General features: G+C 42.3%; 1 protein-coding gene across 3 annotated transcripts in view; it reads right to left on the bottom strand.

Moving 5' to 3' along the window:
* Positions 1-1,972: 1,972 nt before the first annotated feature.
* Positions 1,973-15,786, bottom strand: part of ALDH1A3 (aldehyde dehydrogenase 1 family, member A3) — a 35,512-nt gene continuing 21,698 nt past the window's right edge. For all 3 annotated transcript variants that reach the window (XM_010572048.1, XM_010572049.1, XM_010572050.1), the window contains 6 exons: positions 14,715-14,817; positions 13,484-13,668; positions 7,842-8,006; positions 5,588-5,745; positions 4,312-4,386; positions 1,973-2,872 (listed from right to left, as the gene is read on the bottom strand). In XM_010572048.1, coding sequence (XP_010570350.1) covers positions 2,800-2,872; positions 4,312-4,386; positions 5,588-5,745; positions 7,842-8,006; positions 13,484-13,668; positions 14,715-14,817 — 759 coding nt within the window. In that variant the 3' untranslated portion in view covers positions 1,973-2,799. The remainder of the gene's footprint in view (positions 2,873-4,311; positions 4,387-5,587; positions 5,746-7,841; positions 8,007-13,483; positions 13,669-14,714; positions 14,818-15,786) is intronic.

The raw sequence follows: 15,786 nt of genomic DNA, 5'->3' as shown, positions 1-15,786 counted from the left end.
GGGGGGGTGGAATTATCTTAAAGCACTAAACATTGTAAATAAAAAAGCATTCAAGTTACTCCTCTGTTAAAAAGAGTAAAGTCAATAGAAGTGTCCTGCGCCCCCCGAGTCATATCAAGATGTAGCATTTAGAAACCATTTCACAAAGTTAAACATTTATTAGGAACAAGAACTATTACAAAAAGATACCCATAGTCTAAATATATACATGAGGTTTAAACATAGCATTTTCATGTACCTTTAGCTATAAAAATACATTAGATTAACTGTATCCTAATTTATAAATATAGTTCTTTTAAAAAAAAAAAAGTAGTATTTCATATGAAAGCCTTACTGTGCAATGAAAGAATATATACCCTCTAAGGGGTTATTTTAAAGTTAGTGTCTAGTGTTATATAACTTAGAAAATTCAGTGTGTAGAGTCAAACCCTGATTTATACAATAAGAGATACACTGACTTTTTAAAAACTTGATAAGGGAAAAAAAGAGGTGAAATATATATCATACATATAAAGCCAGAATACTAGGATTTTAAGAATTTCAGATGATTTCAGTTTCAACCACTGTTAATAAAAAAATTCATACAGAGATACATCAAGATAACCAGCCTTTTACTGTTTGCCTTATCTCCCTACTGTCTGACTGCAGCCCTAGAAAACTGTCAAGTAGGCAAAAGTAAAATGTTTGTCTGAGAAGATGTTTGCACTCTTAAGTGTTTTATAAAAATAGAAACTTATTTACAATGTTCCCATTTGGCCTTTCATGGGGAAGGGAGGACATTTTCTTCACTGGATGGGGAGATTTACCTGTCTCACATACCCATGGGAGGACAGGTACCTGGTTATACACAACTGTTGGAGGTATGTAATTTAAGAAGTTAAGCAGTGTTGAAGTGCAATTTCAACGTTCACGAACTAATAAGGAAGTTTAGGCTCATGCAAACTTTTTCCTTACTTACCGCCACCCACCTTCCTTCCTCCTCCAAAAAAAGGTCCACTCATGCAACAGAACTTGTTGACTGGGTATATCTCTGAGCAAATGAAGGTGCTGGTTAAATCCTTGCTTGCATCACAGAATAGAGGTTAGACCTGCATTTCTGCTTCAAGCCCTGGCATCTGGAAAACTCCAGGCAGCAATCTTTACCAGTGCCGTACAGGGATCTGTCGATATGCCATAAGGAACCTCTATCAGTTTGGTCTCAGAGGACAATCCCAGCGAGATCAGCTAAACTTCGTAACAAGCTGACACCACTAACACCTGCATACTTAGAGCTCCTGCAGGCATGGATCTTCCCATACATTTGCCAGTGGTTCTCCGGTACAGAATCAGGAGGAGGAGGAGGGAAAGTAGTGAACCCAGGAACTGAAGACAGCATGTGGCTTGTCATTAATCTCAGAGTAATGTCTGGGCATGCAAAGAAGTTACTGCAGGAGATACTAAGGCATGAACTTGGTGTGACAGCCACTCCATGGATGCTATTCATGTACTTGCATGCTTATACAACTGTAAGCAAGAGACAATTCAAGGCAGTTTATTTCTCAGTGAAGGATCAGCTACTCTGTGCTTGCCATAAGATGACAGCACTCAGGAGGACAATTACTGCAAAGCTGCTGATACACTTAAGTCCAGCCATAGCTTATTCCATGGTAACTGGTTTGTACACCCACATCTTTAGCACTCAGTGTGTGCTTGGGAGCACCTGCCTTTTCATACTGTACTTCCAGAAATTTATTTTAAGCTACATTCATATGGGGTAAAGAAGCAGTGAGAAAAGCTTATAAGTTTTACTCTCACAATAATAGCTCTGGCTCAAAAAATAAAGAGATGTTCACAAAGCCTGAAAGTTATAGAGAAAGAGCAGGACAGCTTCCTGCAGCTCTTCTGCTCCCTCTCCCAGATCAGAAGGACTGGTGTGGGATGTTTTCTGTGGGTTATCTACCATGCTACATGCTTAGCATTCAACTCGGTGTCATCACGGTAAGTACAGTGCAAAATCCTCTTGCAAAAAGTGCTATAGTGAAGGTTTGAGATACAATTGTGACTCGTTCAGAGCCAGAAGGGTTAGCAAGTCAGTAACTTGCATTTGCAGCATGTGTAATGTGTGCACACCAAAACATCAGGTTCCAAGGACACTTTAAAGTCTAGCTTTGTTGGGTGAAATACTGGCCCCAAAGGAGTCCTCTAGGAAACTCCCAGGAATCTCATTCCAGGCTAGAATATCACCAATATGGAGAATGCATGTATCTTTAGAGAGACCAAGATAGCTCTTTCAAAGATAATTTCTTTACAGATCCTCCCATGAAAGCTTGCACTCCCATTCCAAACTCCAGCTCCAATCTTCACACAGACTCCACCAACTTCAGTCAAGTTGTATTAACCCTACCACTCAAGTCCATTTATGCCAAGTGAAACCTATATGTCTCTGAAGGTGTTTTAACAGTCCGTGATAATGGTACCAGAAGTCTCTCTAACATGCCATTGATGTCCACGTCCTTCATGGGTACAGTTTGAAAGCAGATGTCCTGCAAACACTGTGACTGACCAGCATTTTAGTCACAGGGAGCAGACAGATGTACAGCCAGGGACTTGTACAGTACAAGTGTGTGCTATGCTGCCAGTAGGGTCAGTTAAATCAGTTTTCAAAGAGCCAGTTGACAAAATGGAGTCCAGTAGATTCAGTGTTTCTAGAGGAATAAAGTTAGGTGTTTCCATTTTCTTCCTACCCCTCCCCTCCCCCTTGCTCTGAACACGTCCCCCATGTGTCACATTCAGAGTGTCAGCATTTTAGGCCTTCTGTTTTCATGGACTCTTCTGGGAGAGTTTAATGGTGACTGTTTTCACTTCGGTGTATTCTGCCAAAGCATATTCACCACTGGAAGAGAGAGGAGGGAAAGGGACAAACAACTGTAGCATGTTAATGTGTACTTCTCTAAGATAAGAGATTTCTACACAAGTGCATTTTAGCCACTGATCAAGAGCTGCTATAGATGACATCAGGCCATTAAAACCAGATCTGAACTAATTACACCAGCTATCAATTTGGCCCACCACTTCTAATAATTGCTAAATACATGCACATAAATACACACAACTACACCCTATTGTAAAAGAAACATGGAATGCTTCTGGTCACAGTAACCCACAGGATAACAATTTGTGAGACTCTGCCTAGTGAAAACTGAGTACTACTGTGAGAACCCATAGAAGAAACATCCATGTAAACATATTTATCAGTGCTTAGATAGCAATTTAAGTTACTTTTTCACTGAAAGTGAGCTTCCATCTACAAGATACCATATAATCAAGAGGACATAGTTGCTCCAGAAATGCATACTGATGACGGACCCCACCACTGCATCATGTCTTGGTTGGTGGAAACAGGCTCTATTCCCATGACTTGCCCAAGGGATAAACCCCTGACATCCTTTAATTAGCCAGGCGGTCAAGCAAAGTAAACCATAAGGTCTCAATATATGTGTCTCATTTGAGGATTCATTAATTTGCTGTGCTTAGCCAGTGAGGCATCTGAATGTCTCAGAGCAGCAGATGCACCAGAACAGCTACTGGAAATGGTTCCTGGAAATAAATCTGGCTTATGAAAGAAGAGTTGCATTAGATTCCTCCGAAGGATCTTCCGAATGGTGTAATAAAACCTGCCTCTCTCCTATACAAGAAGACAATTAAGATTTAAGTCAATTTCTCAGCTCTACCTCTAACTAATAGGGTGACCTTGGTTTAAAAATTTCTGTGTTAGTAACTAACTAGAGCTGGAATCCCCCGTAGCCATGCTGCAACAGGTCAGGCTGGGGAAAAGGCACAGAGGATCTTTCTGTAATTTAGTAGCAAGCTTGGAAGGTGGGAGGTAGAATGATTTTGGAGATCTTTCCTTGTTGTTCTAGCTCCAGCATTAGAAAGTCAGAGGTGGGAAGAGGTCCAACTAGGACCAATGCTACAGCAGTCAAGGGAGGCCCACATACCACCATCTAAAGATGGAGGAGGTTTGGGGTGGATACCAGTGTCCCCAGCTAAGGTGCCATACTTCTCCCTTGATCTAAAAATCTAACTAGTAAGGAAAAATGCTTGCAAGTGGAATTGACTGAACTAGAGTTATTAAGAGCTTATAAAGCAGATGAAAGTACTCCTGAAGGCACTGGACACGTTCTCACATCTGTGCTTTACCTCCATGCTGTACTGGCTTAGCACCTCCCTGTGCAGCATACTGCAAGCCTCATAGTTTAAAAGCAAATTCAACAATATTTTCACAGTCACAATTGTTATTGCATTCACCATCCACATTTAAACAAAACTTACAGTTCTCTGCCATTGCCTGACATTTTAAAGCCACCAAAAGGAGCCTGTGCATAGAGCGCATTGTAACAGTTGATCCTACAATAAAGATATCAGTTGTAAAAAGACAATTCAATACCAAGGAGAAGCAAGATGATGACAACAATGACAATACAAAAAAGGCTGAAATCTGTCAGTTTTCTCTTTACACAGTTCGTTCACCTGAGAAATCAGATTTTAGCAATAAAATCTTATTTTGCTACAGAAACAGAAAACATTTGAGTGGTACTCAGTCTGACCTACACTCACTTCATAGTCTCTAATGGCTAAGACATTCATGCTTCAGCTGGAATTTATGCTATGTTCAGAGCCATGCTTAAAATAAATAGACCAACCTATTCCCTAGTTTAATAAAGCACATCCTGAAATGAACATGTTTACTCAGAAAGCTGTCTAAACACTCACAAGCAGACTGCACTATCCACTTCTAGGTATAATAAAAAGTTGGACTGCATTAGACATTTGTGCCACAGTAAAATGAAAGCACTAGTCCCATTTCTATAGACATTAGGTAGAAAAAGCTAATGCAAATACTTCTTCAGCATCTCAATAAGATCAAATGACTGAAGAGAGACAGGTATGGCTTGGTGCTGTAGGGCTGCACCTTAATGCATGCACAGCACATGTATCCTTCAAAGCCCAATATCCCATTTTAATGTAAATATTACTCAGAGGCAGATTCTTCTGGTGCCAATTCTTGAAATCAATCCTCTGTATGCATCAAAATCAGACATCAGATCAAACTCCTACCTTGAGTGGGAAAAAAAAATCAGGATTCCATCTTTAAAATGATTCTAATATAGAATAAGAAATTTTGTGAGCAAAAATAGCTACTTATCTTTCTGACAGTGGTGTGGTGCCATCTACTGTCCATATTGATCTGTGCATCTAAGACCCCATCTCATGCTACTTAAAGATCATAAGAATTGGTTTTTTCTACATACAGGATTTTGAAAGCCATCGTGTCTGGTGGAACTTACTACAACCCCTACATTTTCAGAGTTTTCCAGATGAAGAACTACATCGATTAAACAAACAAACAGCCCATTTCTCGCCAGACCGTCTGGTCCTCACCACCTTCTTTTGATGAATGGGTGTTGCTTCTGAGAAGAATATCAAGAATTAAGCAGACTACTAATACATCTTACCTCCAGCACTTACACATGATTCCAAATCATACATCCCTCTCCCCTCCCAGGAAACAAAATCCCAGCCCACACTCTGGTCCCACACTGCTTACCAGACAGTTCCTGATTGCAATGCAGAAGCTAGTGTCAATGCTCTGTCCAGATTCTTTGTGAACACTGCAGCCGTAAGTCCATACTCAGTACTGTTGGCTCTTCTTATGACCTCTTCTATACTCTTGAACTTCATAATTGGCTGAACTGGCCCAAAAATCTGCACATATCAATTAAACATTAGTACAGGAAAGCCTTTGCTAATCATGGTAATTTGGGAGTAATTAGAATCAGATGCTTTGTTTGGATACTATATTTAAAAATGTTATATCATAGCCTTCTAGAAGTCACTGATAGAGTTTCTTAAAAACTACTCATTAAACTGACTTCAAAGGAAGTACAGTGATGTGCTCTAGTAGTTAATATAAGCTAAGATCCAACAACTAACAGATCATCTGTAACAATCAAAATAAGCAGAGTTAGGTCTGGACAAGTTTCAAATGATTCATCCTTACTCCATTTACAACTCCCCTTTTGAACTCAGAAGTTGAGTATGTTCAAGAAGTAATTAATATATTTCAAGGATTGCAAGTTTTTTTCCTTGGTTTTAACTCTCATTTTGTCATTGTATGCAGTTTATTTGCATGCAGTGCATTTACCACATATGTGTTTGACCACAAACTTGGCTTCCCAGGTTGCCAGTATAAAGGCAGCAGGCATACACAATAATTCCCAACTTGTGGGATGGAGTGTCTCATCAAATACAGTATCAAAGGTGGGGCCCTTTTCTGGCCTGCATGGTCCTGCAGTACAAGAAACCCCCACCAAAGGTGAGATACAGTCTCACTTGTGCCACCCTGAGGGTCAGGCTAAGCCGTTTGCCTGGCTTGTAGGCTCATACAAGTGTAAGTGTTTGTAAATGTCTTCGTTTGGGGAGATCGGGTACTTAACTGGAGCCTTGATCTTGAGCAGAGAATGAATGTGCATTTGCAACAAAACTGCAAATCAATGAAACTGGATAAGCTTCATGAATCACGACTTGGGATTTGGAGCCAGTTCATTAAAAAAAGGCCTGTCACGGGATTTTCAGCTCTTATTCCCTCTATTTTTAGAATGTAACTCATGCCGAGACTGACTGATATCTTTCCCAGGTTCCTTAGAGATTCTGCGGCAGATCTGAGACATCTAAACATTTTGCCAGGAGTGAACAGTAAGCAGCCCCATAAAAAGCACTAGGCTAAACTATAAAATACAAGTGCCAGTTAGACTTTGGCAACTACTTATTTTTCCATTGGGGAACATGATGAAAAGTAGATTAACTTCTATTTCAAAGGAATATCATAGGACCTAATGACATGCAGCTTGTTCAATTTTTCTGCATATGAATAATGAAAGCCAGAGTATTAGATCTGCACTTTGCTGGTTTCAACCTTGTTTTCATATAGGAAAAAAATGGTCAGCCTCAGGGGATTTCACCATGAGAACAGAATCTGGGATTATTTCAGACGCTAATGCTACTTGAGAAAAGTTCTTCAGTGGCAGTATAGCAGGGCCATTCCTTCCCTCCTCACCAGCTTCAGGTCCCAGAGTTCTTGTCCTACCTTTCTGCAAAAAAGCAATTCCTTTTTTACTAAGTAGTGGAGCAAGAACACACGTTGTACTGTCCTCTCTCACTTTGAATCAGAATGTACCACAGCCGAGCAATTTTAAGTCCACTCATTAGGAGGTGCATAAGAGCACACAGCACGCACAACCATCTGTCTGTGTAGAGTGGGAGAGCTTAACTCTGTCTTCAGAAAACCTTCGAACTTCAGGGCAAAGAATACGTAGAATTGCTCCAGCCTGCCACAGTTTTGGTTATTTTTATTCAGCTATTTATATTTAAAATCAAAGATTCCGACAGAAACCCCTCCATCACCACTATTTCTTATTCAGAAACAGCATTTATAGCAGCTGTAACTACGTAAGGCACATGCTTGTATTTTGCATTATATCAAGTTCTCCTGAAATGAGACCTAAAAGCTTTAGGGTAGTATTGTCCACTACGTTTTTATCTGGGTTCGTTATTGTCCAGGGAGTATACAGGTTTTTTGCCTGTTCTGCTCTCCCCCTTCTCCTCTCACTTAAAATTGAAGCTCACCTTGCAGGTACTTCATTAGTAGAATGGATTTCAACATTAGGCAGTTATTAGGACACTGAAATAAGTGAAACTGCTATTCTCCTCTCAAGTTTTCACTTCAAACCACAACGATACCGCTTTTCTTTCCCATTTACAATAGTAAATGCATATAAAGGTTCAGGTGACTTGTACTGTACCTCTTCTTTGGCGATACGCATGTTGTCAGTGACTTCCGAAAACACAGTGGGTTTTATAAACAGGCCTCTGTCTTCAATGGCAAGACCCCCACACTCCAGCTTAGCTCCTTCTTTCTTCCCACTTTCTATCAGCTCCAGGATTTTATCAAACTGTTTTTGATCAATCTGTCAGACACAAAAGGAAAAGAAAGAGACAGCAGCGCCTTTACTATCACTGTTCCAGAGACAGGAGTCATGGTATGTGGCCCAGGGGCACATTTGCAGGGCACGGTCAGACCAGGTTAAGTTTACATCTCATTCTATGATATGGCAGTCAGGCAATAAGCAGGCTGAAAGACAGGATGACAGCATAGCCCTGAGCCACAGAAAACAGAAGGTGAAGTTACATGTGAGAGTTTAATCTGATCTAATAGTTTGCTGCCACATGGAGGGGGTCTCCCCACTTTCCCTTCCTCCGCATCCTGAATATGCACTCCCACGGCTCACCTCACTCCAGGTCTGGGACTTACTGACCTTCTCCACGCATTGATTTAGCGCAGGAGCACCATGAGAACAGCCTGAGGTGGGTTTTGCTGGGCTAGCAACCTCAGTCAGCTCAGCAAGGGATCTGACCAGCAACAGAATCAGTGCAAGAGAGGGAGAATCAGAGTATATAAACTATCAAGTCAACTTTGCTGTAATGTGCAGCTTTTCCCACAGCTCTCTGTCCTCAACTGGAAGAACCCAGCGAGCTCTGCCTCCATCTCTTTCCACACATGCACACTATATGAACAGCCTGAAAGATAAGAACTTCAGAACAACTGATGTACTGAAGCCATACTGTAAAAATCAGAATAACCTTTCATGAATCTTAGAGACTAATACCATCCCAGCATTCTATGGTTCTCTGGACTGGGAGCCATATCCTCACTTTTAACTACCAACCTTGTCTAACTCCTCCCCACCCACACCTAAATATGCAGTAATCTCAAATAGCGAGTACTGTTGTGTTACTAGCCTTTAAACTAGGGGTTTCAGTAGAGGTGGGGAAAGGCCAGCCCAGTTACAGGACACTGAAGTAGCACAGCTGTGCAGCCCTCCACCAGGACTTGGAGGAGACATCACATACTCCACAGGCACAGTGGGTCATGTGCTGGGAAAAGGTGCAGAAGCCCGCAGCACTTCTGAACAGTACTGATCCTTCTTTTGTGTTCCACATGCAGCAGTGTACTGCAGGTATTGTCAGGTTTCAAATAAACAGATGTGGCTGTTTGCATGATGCATAATTAAGCAATGAAACACCTCATCACAGCACGCTGCAGATGGTAAAAGACATGGAGATGTTTAAAAAACAGCAAAACTAACAAAAACCTCAACAAACTCATTGAGGTGATTAGATAAAAGACTCCACCCACTGGTTCAAGGTGCCCTGGCAGCCCAGGAGGTTATTCTGAATGCCGGGTATCTCCAGATGCTTGTACTGTTCAATAGCCCTCCCTAGGCATCTGTTTTTATTTCAGCAGGGCCAGTTGCCAGTTGGGACTGTTTACATGGAGTGTTCCACACTCGACTCCGCCAGATTACAGACTATATCCTGTCCCTAGTTAATCCTGGCCACACGCAATCCAAGTTTTCATGCTTTTAGGCAAATATCAAAGCTTCAGGAGGGTGTCCTTGGGGTACTTCTGGTACACACTGAAAACAGAGAACAGCACATCTCCTGCCACACAGATGTGTGTATCACATGCACTGTGTACAGCTTGTACTAAGTGCTTATGTTCTCTCATGCGTTCAGATGCTACACAAGAAAACACTTGATACATGCTACTGCGTGAGGAAATGTGTGCCCTCTTGTAGGATATAGTGTCACACAGTAAGTTTGGCAGGTGTCATACATATTGTCTATTTGTCTGGTTGCTTAGTTGCCAAATGTAAATAATTTGAAAATATCTGCAAGTGCTTTCCATCCTGGCATGTCTGTGATCCAGACCAATCCAGTTCATCCACTTCACATCACAGAAAACAAAACAAGGATATTTATACAGCTGTAACTTGTTGCAAGGCAAACTATAGTTAGATGAAAAGACACTGGGGAAAGAAAACATTTGTAAAAATGACATGCAAGGGTGGAACTGTTTGTCATTGTAACTAGAGCTTGCAAGGCTTGTTTAAATTCTGTCCCCTACTCCACTATTATTTATGGTTCGAGCATTGACTTCTATTAAAAACACATGATCTGGTAGAGCAAATTCTACTATTTCTCCATATAATTCAAAAGAGAAGAAGGCTTCTAAGGATCACTGCAATGCTGAAAATCTGAGAACCCTCAAATCTTCATATCTTGCTTCATTAAAGTCAAGACTGCAAGGAGCAGTTTTTCCTTTTCCAAACCTAGCATTTGTAATCCTAGAGAATAACCCCACATCTATGTCCAACAGACTGTTGGACACAGACTCTTTCTGCTTACATATTTTACTTTCATGCTTTAATCCTAAAGTACCAAATGTCTACAGTCTAAGGAAAATATTCACCATCTTAAAAATCAAGCAATAGGTTTTGGGCTGAATAACTACTGGCTAGCAAGTGCCATGAGGCAGCCTTAGTGCTTATCTTATTCCTGTAGACCAGGTTTTATAGTCCACAAATTCCAGTATTTGGGGTTCTACAATAAAAAAACCTAGCCCAGTCTTGCTCTAATCTAAGCCCTGTTCTAGTCCACCAGGACATTACCCTCATCTAATGCAGTCTGCTGTTCACAATTGTATAATGCACTGGTTAACCCGTTTGCCATCTGTGCAGATTTACTTTATTACTTCCTGTGCTACAGCTCACAGGAATCCAAAGTTAAAAAATGCCCTTGGTCTGCATTTGAGGTTGGCACTCAAACAGTCCCGATCACCCCTCAGGTTTCTTGTGGTGTCCTTTGAATTCCAGCCAGCCAACACAGTCAGACACATGTGAGTTTTGGAGAAGTCTCATCAGAGGCATGCCTCATTTCTGTTTAAATTTAATCCTGTTTAAATTTGACCTAATTTTGATCAGAGCAGTGCAGTTTGTATCAGCATAACCCAATACTGCAGCTGACACAGTCTTTTCCTCACACCCCTGCCATGAGCATCCATGCCAGTGCACAGTAATCCACATCAGGGAACTGACCTGAGTAAAACTTTTCTTCCTCACTTCCAAAAAGGCTGGATTAGACCTGAATCAGCCAGTTCCCCAATCTAGTTCCTAAGTGCAGTGCAATACAGGAACAAACAGCTGCACACAGGACCACTTTTCCAGGACTAGCTTACATCAACTTTAAGTTCTTGTGGAACAATATTGTCTGTCACCCCATGCTGTCCTGCACCAGGTTGTCTCAGCAGCTACTTTGAGCATTATGCTCAGCCATGGGGCAGCTTGGTTTCACGGAGCACTACCTCAAAGTCTGGACTGCAGAGGCTCTCCTATTTTACACTTCCTGAACTCTCTACAAGTTGCAGATCCTGTTGTCTGGCTACCAGCACTCGGAGTTGATGTAGGACCAAAAAGATCATGGGCTACCACTGCTGTCAGCCAAAGGGCTGGCTCCAACTCCTTCCCACTATTGGCTTCTAAGCCAGTGATCATTCCAGAATGGGGTCTACACAGCAGCATGTGGACATTTTTGTAATGCTGTTGTGTATATTCGCCCTGACCCACACAGAAGGAACATGAAGCAACGACCTGGATCTGAAGCAACTGGGGCCTGACAGGAAGAGATGAAGGAGAAGAGGAAGACAGATTATTTTTCCTGGTGATTCTTCCCTTATCCATAAATTCAAGACCAAAAAAACCCTCACAGCAGAGCAGGTTACTTCAGGAACAGAGGAAAAATTTGATATGGAAGCCTCACATTTGAACAGTAACTTGTGGGCAGGTGTGAATCTTTGCTGCTTTTGGAGGTATTTTAAGCCCTTGTGACACTGCATCATTTCTCTCTTCTGCTTGAATTTCTGTGTGTTGCATCTTACAGCATAGGCTCCAGAGAGCGAGGACCATAGCTGCAGAGGAAGTGGTTGTTCCTTTGCACTGGCAGCCACATGAAAGCTTTGGGATTAACAGTTTCCTCCCACTCTCTCAACACCTTCCCATCTTGGGCTTGACAGTTGCATGCACAGAAGTTCAGGTGTGTGTGCTTTCCTAGCGACAAGTGTAACAGGTAAGCCAGAACAGGGAAAGAGGACAGATGGGCTATATTTAAAATCTGACCAGACACTGCTATTCCAACTTACTGTTACCCTTAATTATAGCTCTGTATGCAAAGCATCTCCCTTAAGCCACAGTAGTGATACCAGAGGATGGTGCTCTGCCATAGAGCTCACTGGGAAGTGTTCTGACAGCCTGGCAAGAGCTGGGAGCATGGATGAACTGAAATAAGCAGCCCAGTTCTACATGTTCTGCTCACTGCAGAGTGTTTCACCCTTTAAAACCTCACAACTACTCCCTATGATTTCAGGGGCTGTTCTCATGAAACAATGGTCTCTGTCAGAGCAGGCAGGTGAACATGGTCCTGACAGGACTAACTATAAATGCAGCTCACTTACTGATATTGCTGGATAAGGTTTAGGATGATGTTATATTAAAAAAAAACCAAAACCAAACCAAAACACAAAAACCAAACAACAAACAAACCTGAAAAGCTCGCAGCCCTTAACAAAAGGTAAGGGCAGACCTTGAAACAGTTTGATGGTCAGCTTATCTCTGCTGAAGCAAGTTCCAGCATGGGATTATTTTCCTAAGAATGCTGAGCAGTTTGAAATCTCTTTCTAGGCAAGTTACAGATGTAGCCCCAGCATGAACAGGGGATGTACATCATCTTATTCCCCATGCGTGAGGACATGCAATGAGGTGGTGCCATGGATGAATCATGTGTAAATGGACCTAGATCCAGATAAGGGGAGGCAGATGTCCTCACAGCCATCCTTTCTCTGAGGGATCCTATATAGCATCAAGAAAGAAAAACCTCAGTGCAGTACTGAGAACAGGAGGCCTAGGCTACAGACTTCTAGGATTCCCCCTTTATTTTTGGCAGCAAATAGTGGCCCTGTTAGAAGACCTGACCCAAGGACCATCTTCCTCCAGAGCTCTCCACCACAGCTCAGATTGCTTTGGAAGGGAAAAATACGAGGAAGGCTCTGGAAGCATTGATGAGGCTGGTCATGACAGCAGCTTGGCATGGTTCTTCCTCCCAATTCAGCTGAAACTTCTCCAAAGGATCAGAAAGGGAGCAGAGGAAGAGAGGGAAAGTAGGAACCCAGGAGCCCTTGGGCTCTAACTACTTGTCATCACCAACACAGCCAAGTAACGGAATGGCCATTTCTGCAGTGCACTCTTCTGTGCATTGCTATTGCTCGCTGCAACATGCTTTGTATTACTGTACCAGGGAGACAGCCCCTTCCATAAAGCTGGATAAGAAGTGAATTAAATACATTTGCGTTTAAAAAAAATTACAACATAACGTTTCAACAGTTGTGATTAATTGATATTTAAAGTAGAGAGAAAAATAAAGCCATGATACATTACTCACCCCTCAGCGCTTCAGCTGGGACCATATTCATAAGGATAATATTTACACAAGACAAATTAAACAAAAACACAACCAAAAAACAAACAACAACTGTTCTCAGGCACACAGTTACCTGGGGCCCTTGTTCAGTTCTGGCATCGAAGGGGTCTCCAACAAGTCGCTTCTTGGCATACTCCACGCTGCGCTTGACAAACTCTGGATATATCTGCTCCTCCACAAACACTCGCGAGGCAGCTGTGCAGCACTGCCCTTGATTGAAGAACACACCTTGATGGGCACATTCCACTGCCAAGTCCACTGCAACACAGCCCAAGAGGGAAAAGTGTTACCACATGCACAGTTTTAGCCTTCCAGTGTTTCCAGACTTGTTTCTTCCTTTCTCTTTTGAAAGCCTCCTTAAAAAATGCTGACAATGGTCCACACCCATTGAAGGCACTCACAAGGTCTCATTCTGCTCCCAAACCAGATCTCTTATTGTTTCCACCCCCCTTCCTGTCTTTTGTCTCAAGGTCTAGTTTGCCATAGCTCCTGTTACTTTCTTCCACAAGGACTCACAGAGGGCAGTAACCAGTTTTTCTTGCTGTGGGAATTCAGATGTGGATTCCTAGATATCCTGCGTGGGTTCCTGAAGACTAGTTTCAGTAGCAATTGTTTAGAAAGCAGTGTGCCCTTCTGTTGTACAGCCAGCTCAGATCAGGTCCTTGCAATGCCCATTATTAGCAGATGGCACAAATACCTCTGGCTTTCGACCTCTGCTGTGCTGTGCAAGAGAGTCAAGACTATTTTCCCCAAGCCAAATAGGATTTTCCAACCACTTTGGAGGTTACAGGTTACACATATCTCCTAGCACTACTCACTAATGCAACAAAGTCGCAACAGAACATGCCAAATGAGTCCTGCAGACCCCCATGATAGAGGTGAAGGCTGGATTATTAAGGTCCTACAAAACTCTCCTGTCATAGGAATGACTGTAGAGGGGCTGCATTTTAGAAAATTGCTTTCCCCACTGCTTGGCTCAGGCTCTGCAGTACTGCCAACCAAAAAGAAAGCACCACAACAGCAGAAACGCACAAATGCAAGATTCATCTGCAACTGCAGCCATCCCCAGGGAAGGCAACAGTATAATGGTCTGATCATTTGCCATGGGAATGATCCCTGTGCTGGGTAAGAGCTCCAGCAAAGCAGAACTGCATCCTGCTCTTGGACAGAGGTTTCCTCCAGCCTTTGGGGTGGATACAGTGGCAAACACCAGCCCTGCTAAATGCCAAAGGACAGCAGAGACACACAAAAAGCACCATGCTCGTAGTCTCCTACAGCAAATAAACGCAGCAGCCAATACTTACAGTCTGCATCTGCACACACAATGCAGGGGTTTTTCCCTCCAAGCTCTAATGTCACCCTTTTGAGGTTGCTTTTAGAAGCAGCTTCCTTGATCAGTTTTCCAACCTGTAGCATTGAGACACAAAGAGGACACAAGCTGTTTCCCCTGAAAGTCTTAACTCAGTGTGTCAAGTGTGATGCTCACAAGGGTAGAAGAGCCTGGTGGGTAACTGAAGCAGGTAAAAGTCAGGGATAGCACTCTTAAATGGTTTGAGTTTCCTACTGCTGTGATGTGTTAGGTCAAAAGCAGCCCCAGAATTAATGTTTGGTTTAGGCAGATCTGAAATGGCAGGCTAAGTGGGAGAGCTACAGGAACTGTATCCTGAAGTTATCTGCTGCCCAGAGCTGCAGACCAAGGTATTTCCCACCCAGTGCAAGCTAGTGGGCAACACTGGCTATCAATGGGGCTCCAAGGTTTACGAGTTTTACTTTTAAAAATGGGGAATTCAACTTCTTAGAGTAGATCTTGCCAAGGCAATGATGAGAACTCACTGTTCCTACCTGTTACCATTCCCATACCAGAAAGCCATGCATGATTTTGACATTTAGGAGAAAGCTACTTCTTTCTGAGAGTTTAGGCTGAGCTGCTCCACACATAAGAGTAGCCGAGACATGTTCCTTCCAAGGCAGTACCTGAGGATGTCAACAAACTCCAGCTAGCTCTGCCATGGCTCTTTCTGCCCAGGAACCTGCTCTGACCATCTGGTGGAATTTATCTGGCCACCCTCTCCTGAAGGGAAGGATTTACTCTGCTTTCAGAATTTAATCAAAGTAATGTCAAACTAAGTTTTTTCCCCCCAACAGAAAAATTGTTTCATACCAAATGTTTTCCCCAAATTCTGACTGACTGTGCTATTTCTTTTTTATACTGGTAACACCAAACCAGCAATTTCTCCTTCTATTTAAAAAAATGGAATTCCTCATAAGAAGAGCATAAATCAAGCATCAGAATCATTTTGCAATCTAATTTCATTAGAAACAGTATGAGTTAAAACTCTTCGGGAGCTTCAATTCTTAAGGCAGGTTATTTTTTTA

The sequence above is a fragment of the Haliaeetus leucocephalus genome, unplaced genomic scaffold (assembly GCF_000737465.1).
Source record: "Haliaeetus leucocephalus isolate CR32 unplaced genomic scaffold, Haliaeetus_leucocephalus-4.0 Scaffold339, whole genome shotgun sequence".
Taxonomy (NCBI): Eukaryota; Metazoa; Chordata; class Aves; order Accipitriformes; family Accipitridae; genus Haliaeetus; species Haliaeetus leucocephalus.
This window is presented reverse-complemented; position numbering and strand designations above follow the sequence as displayed.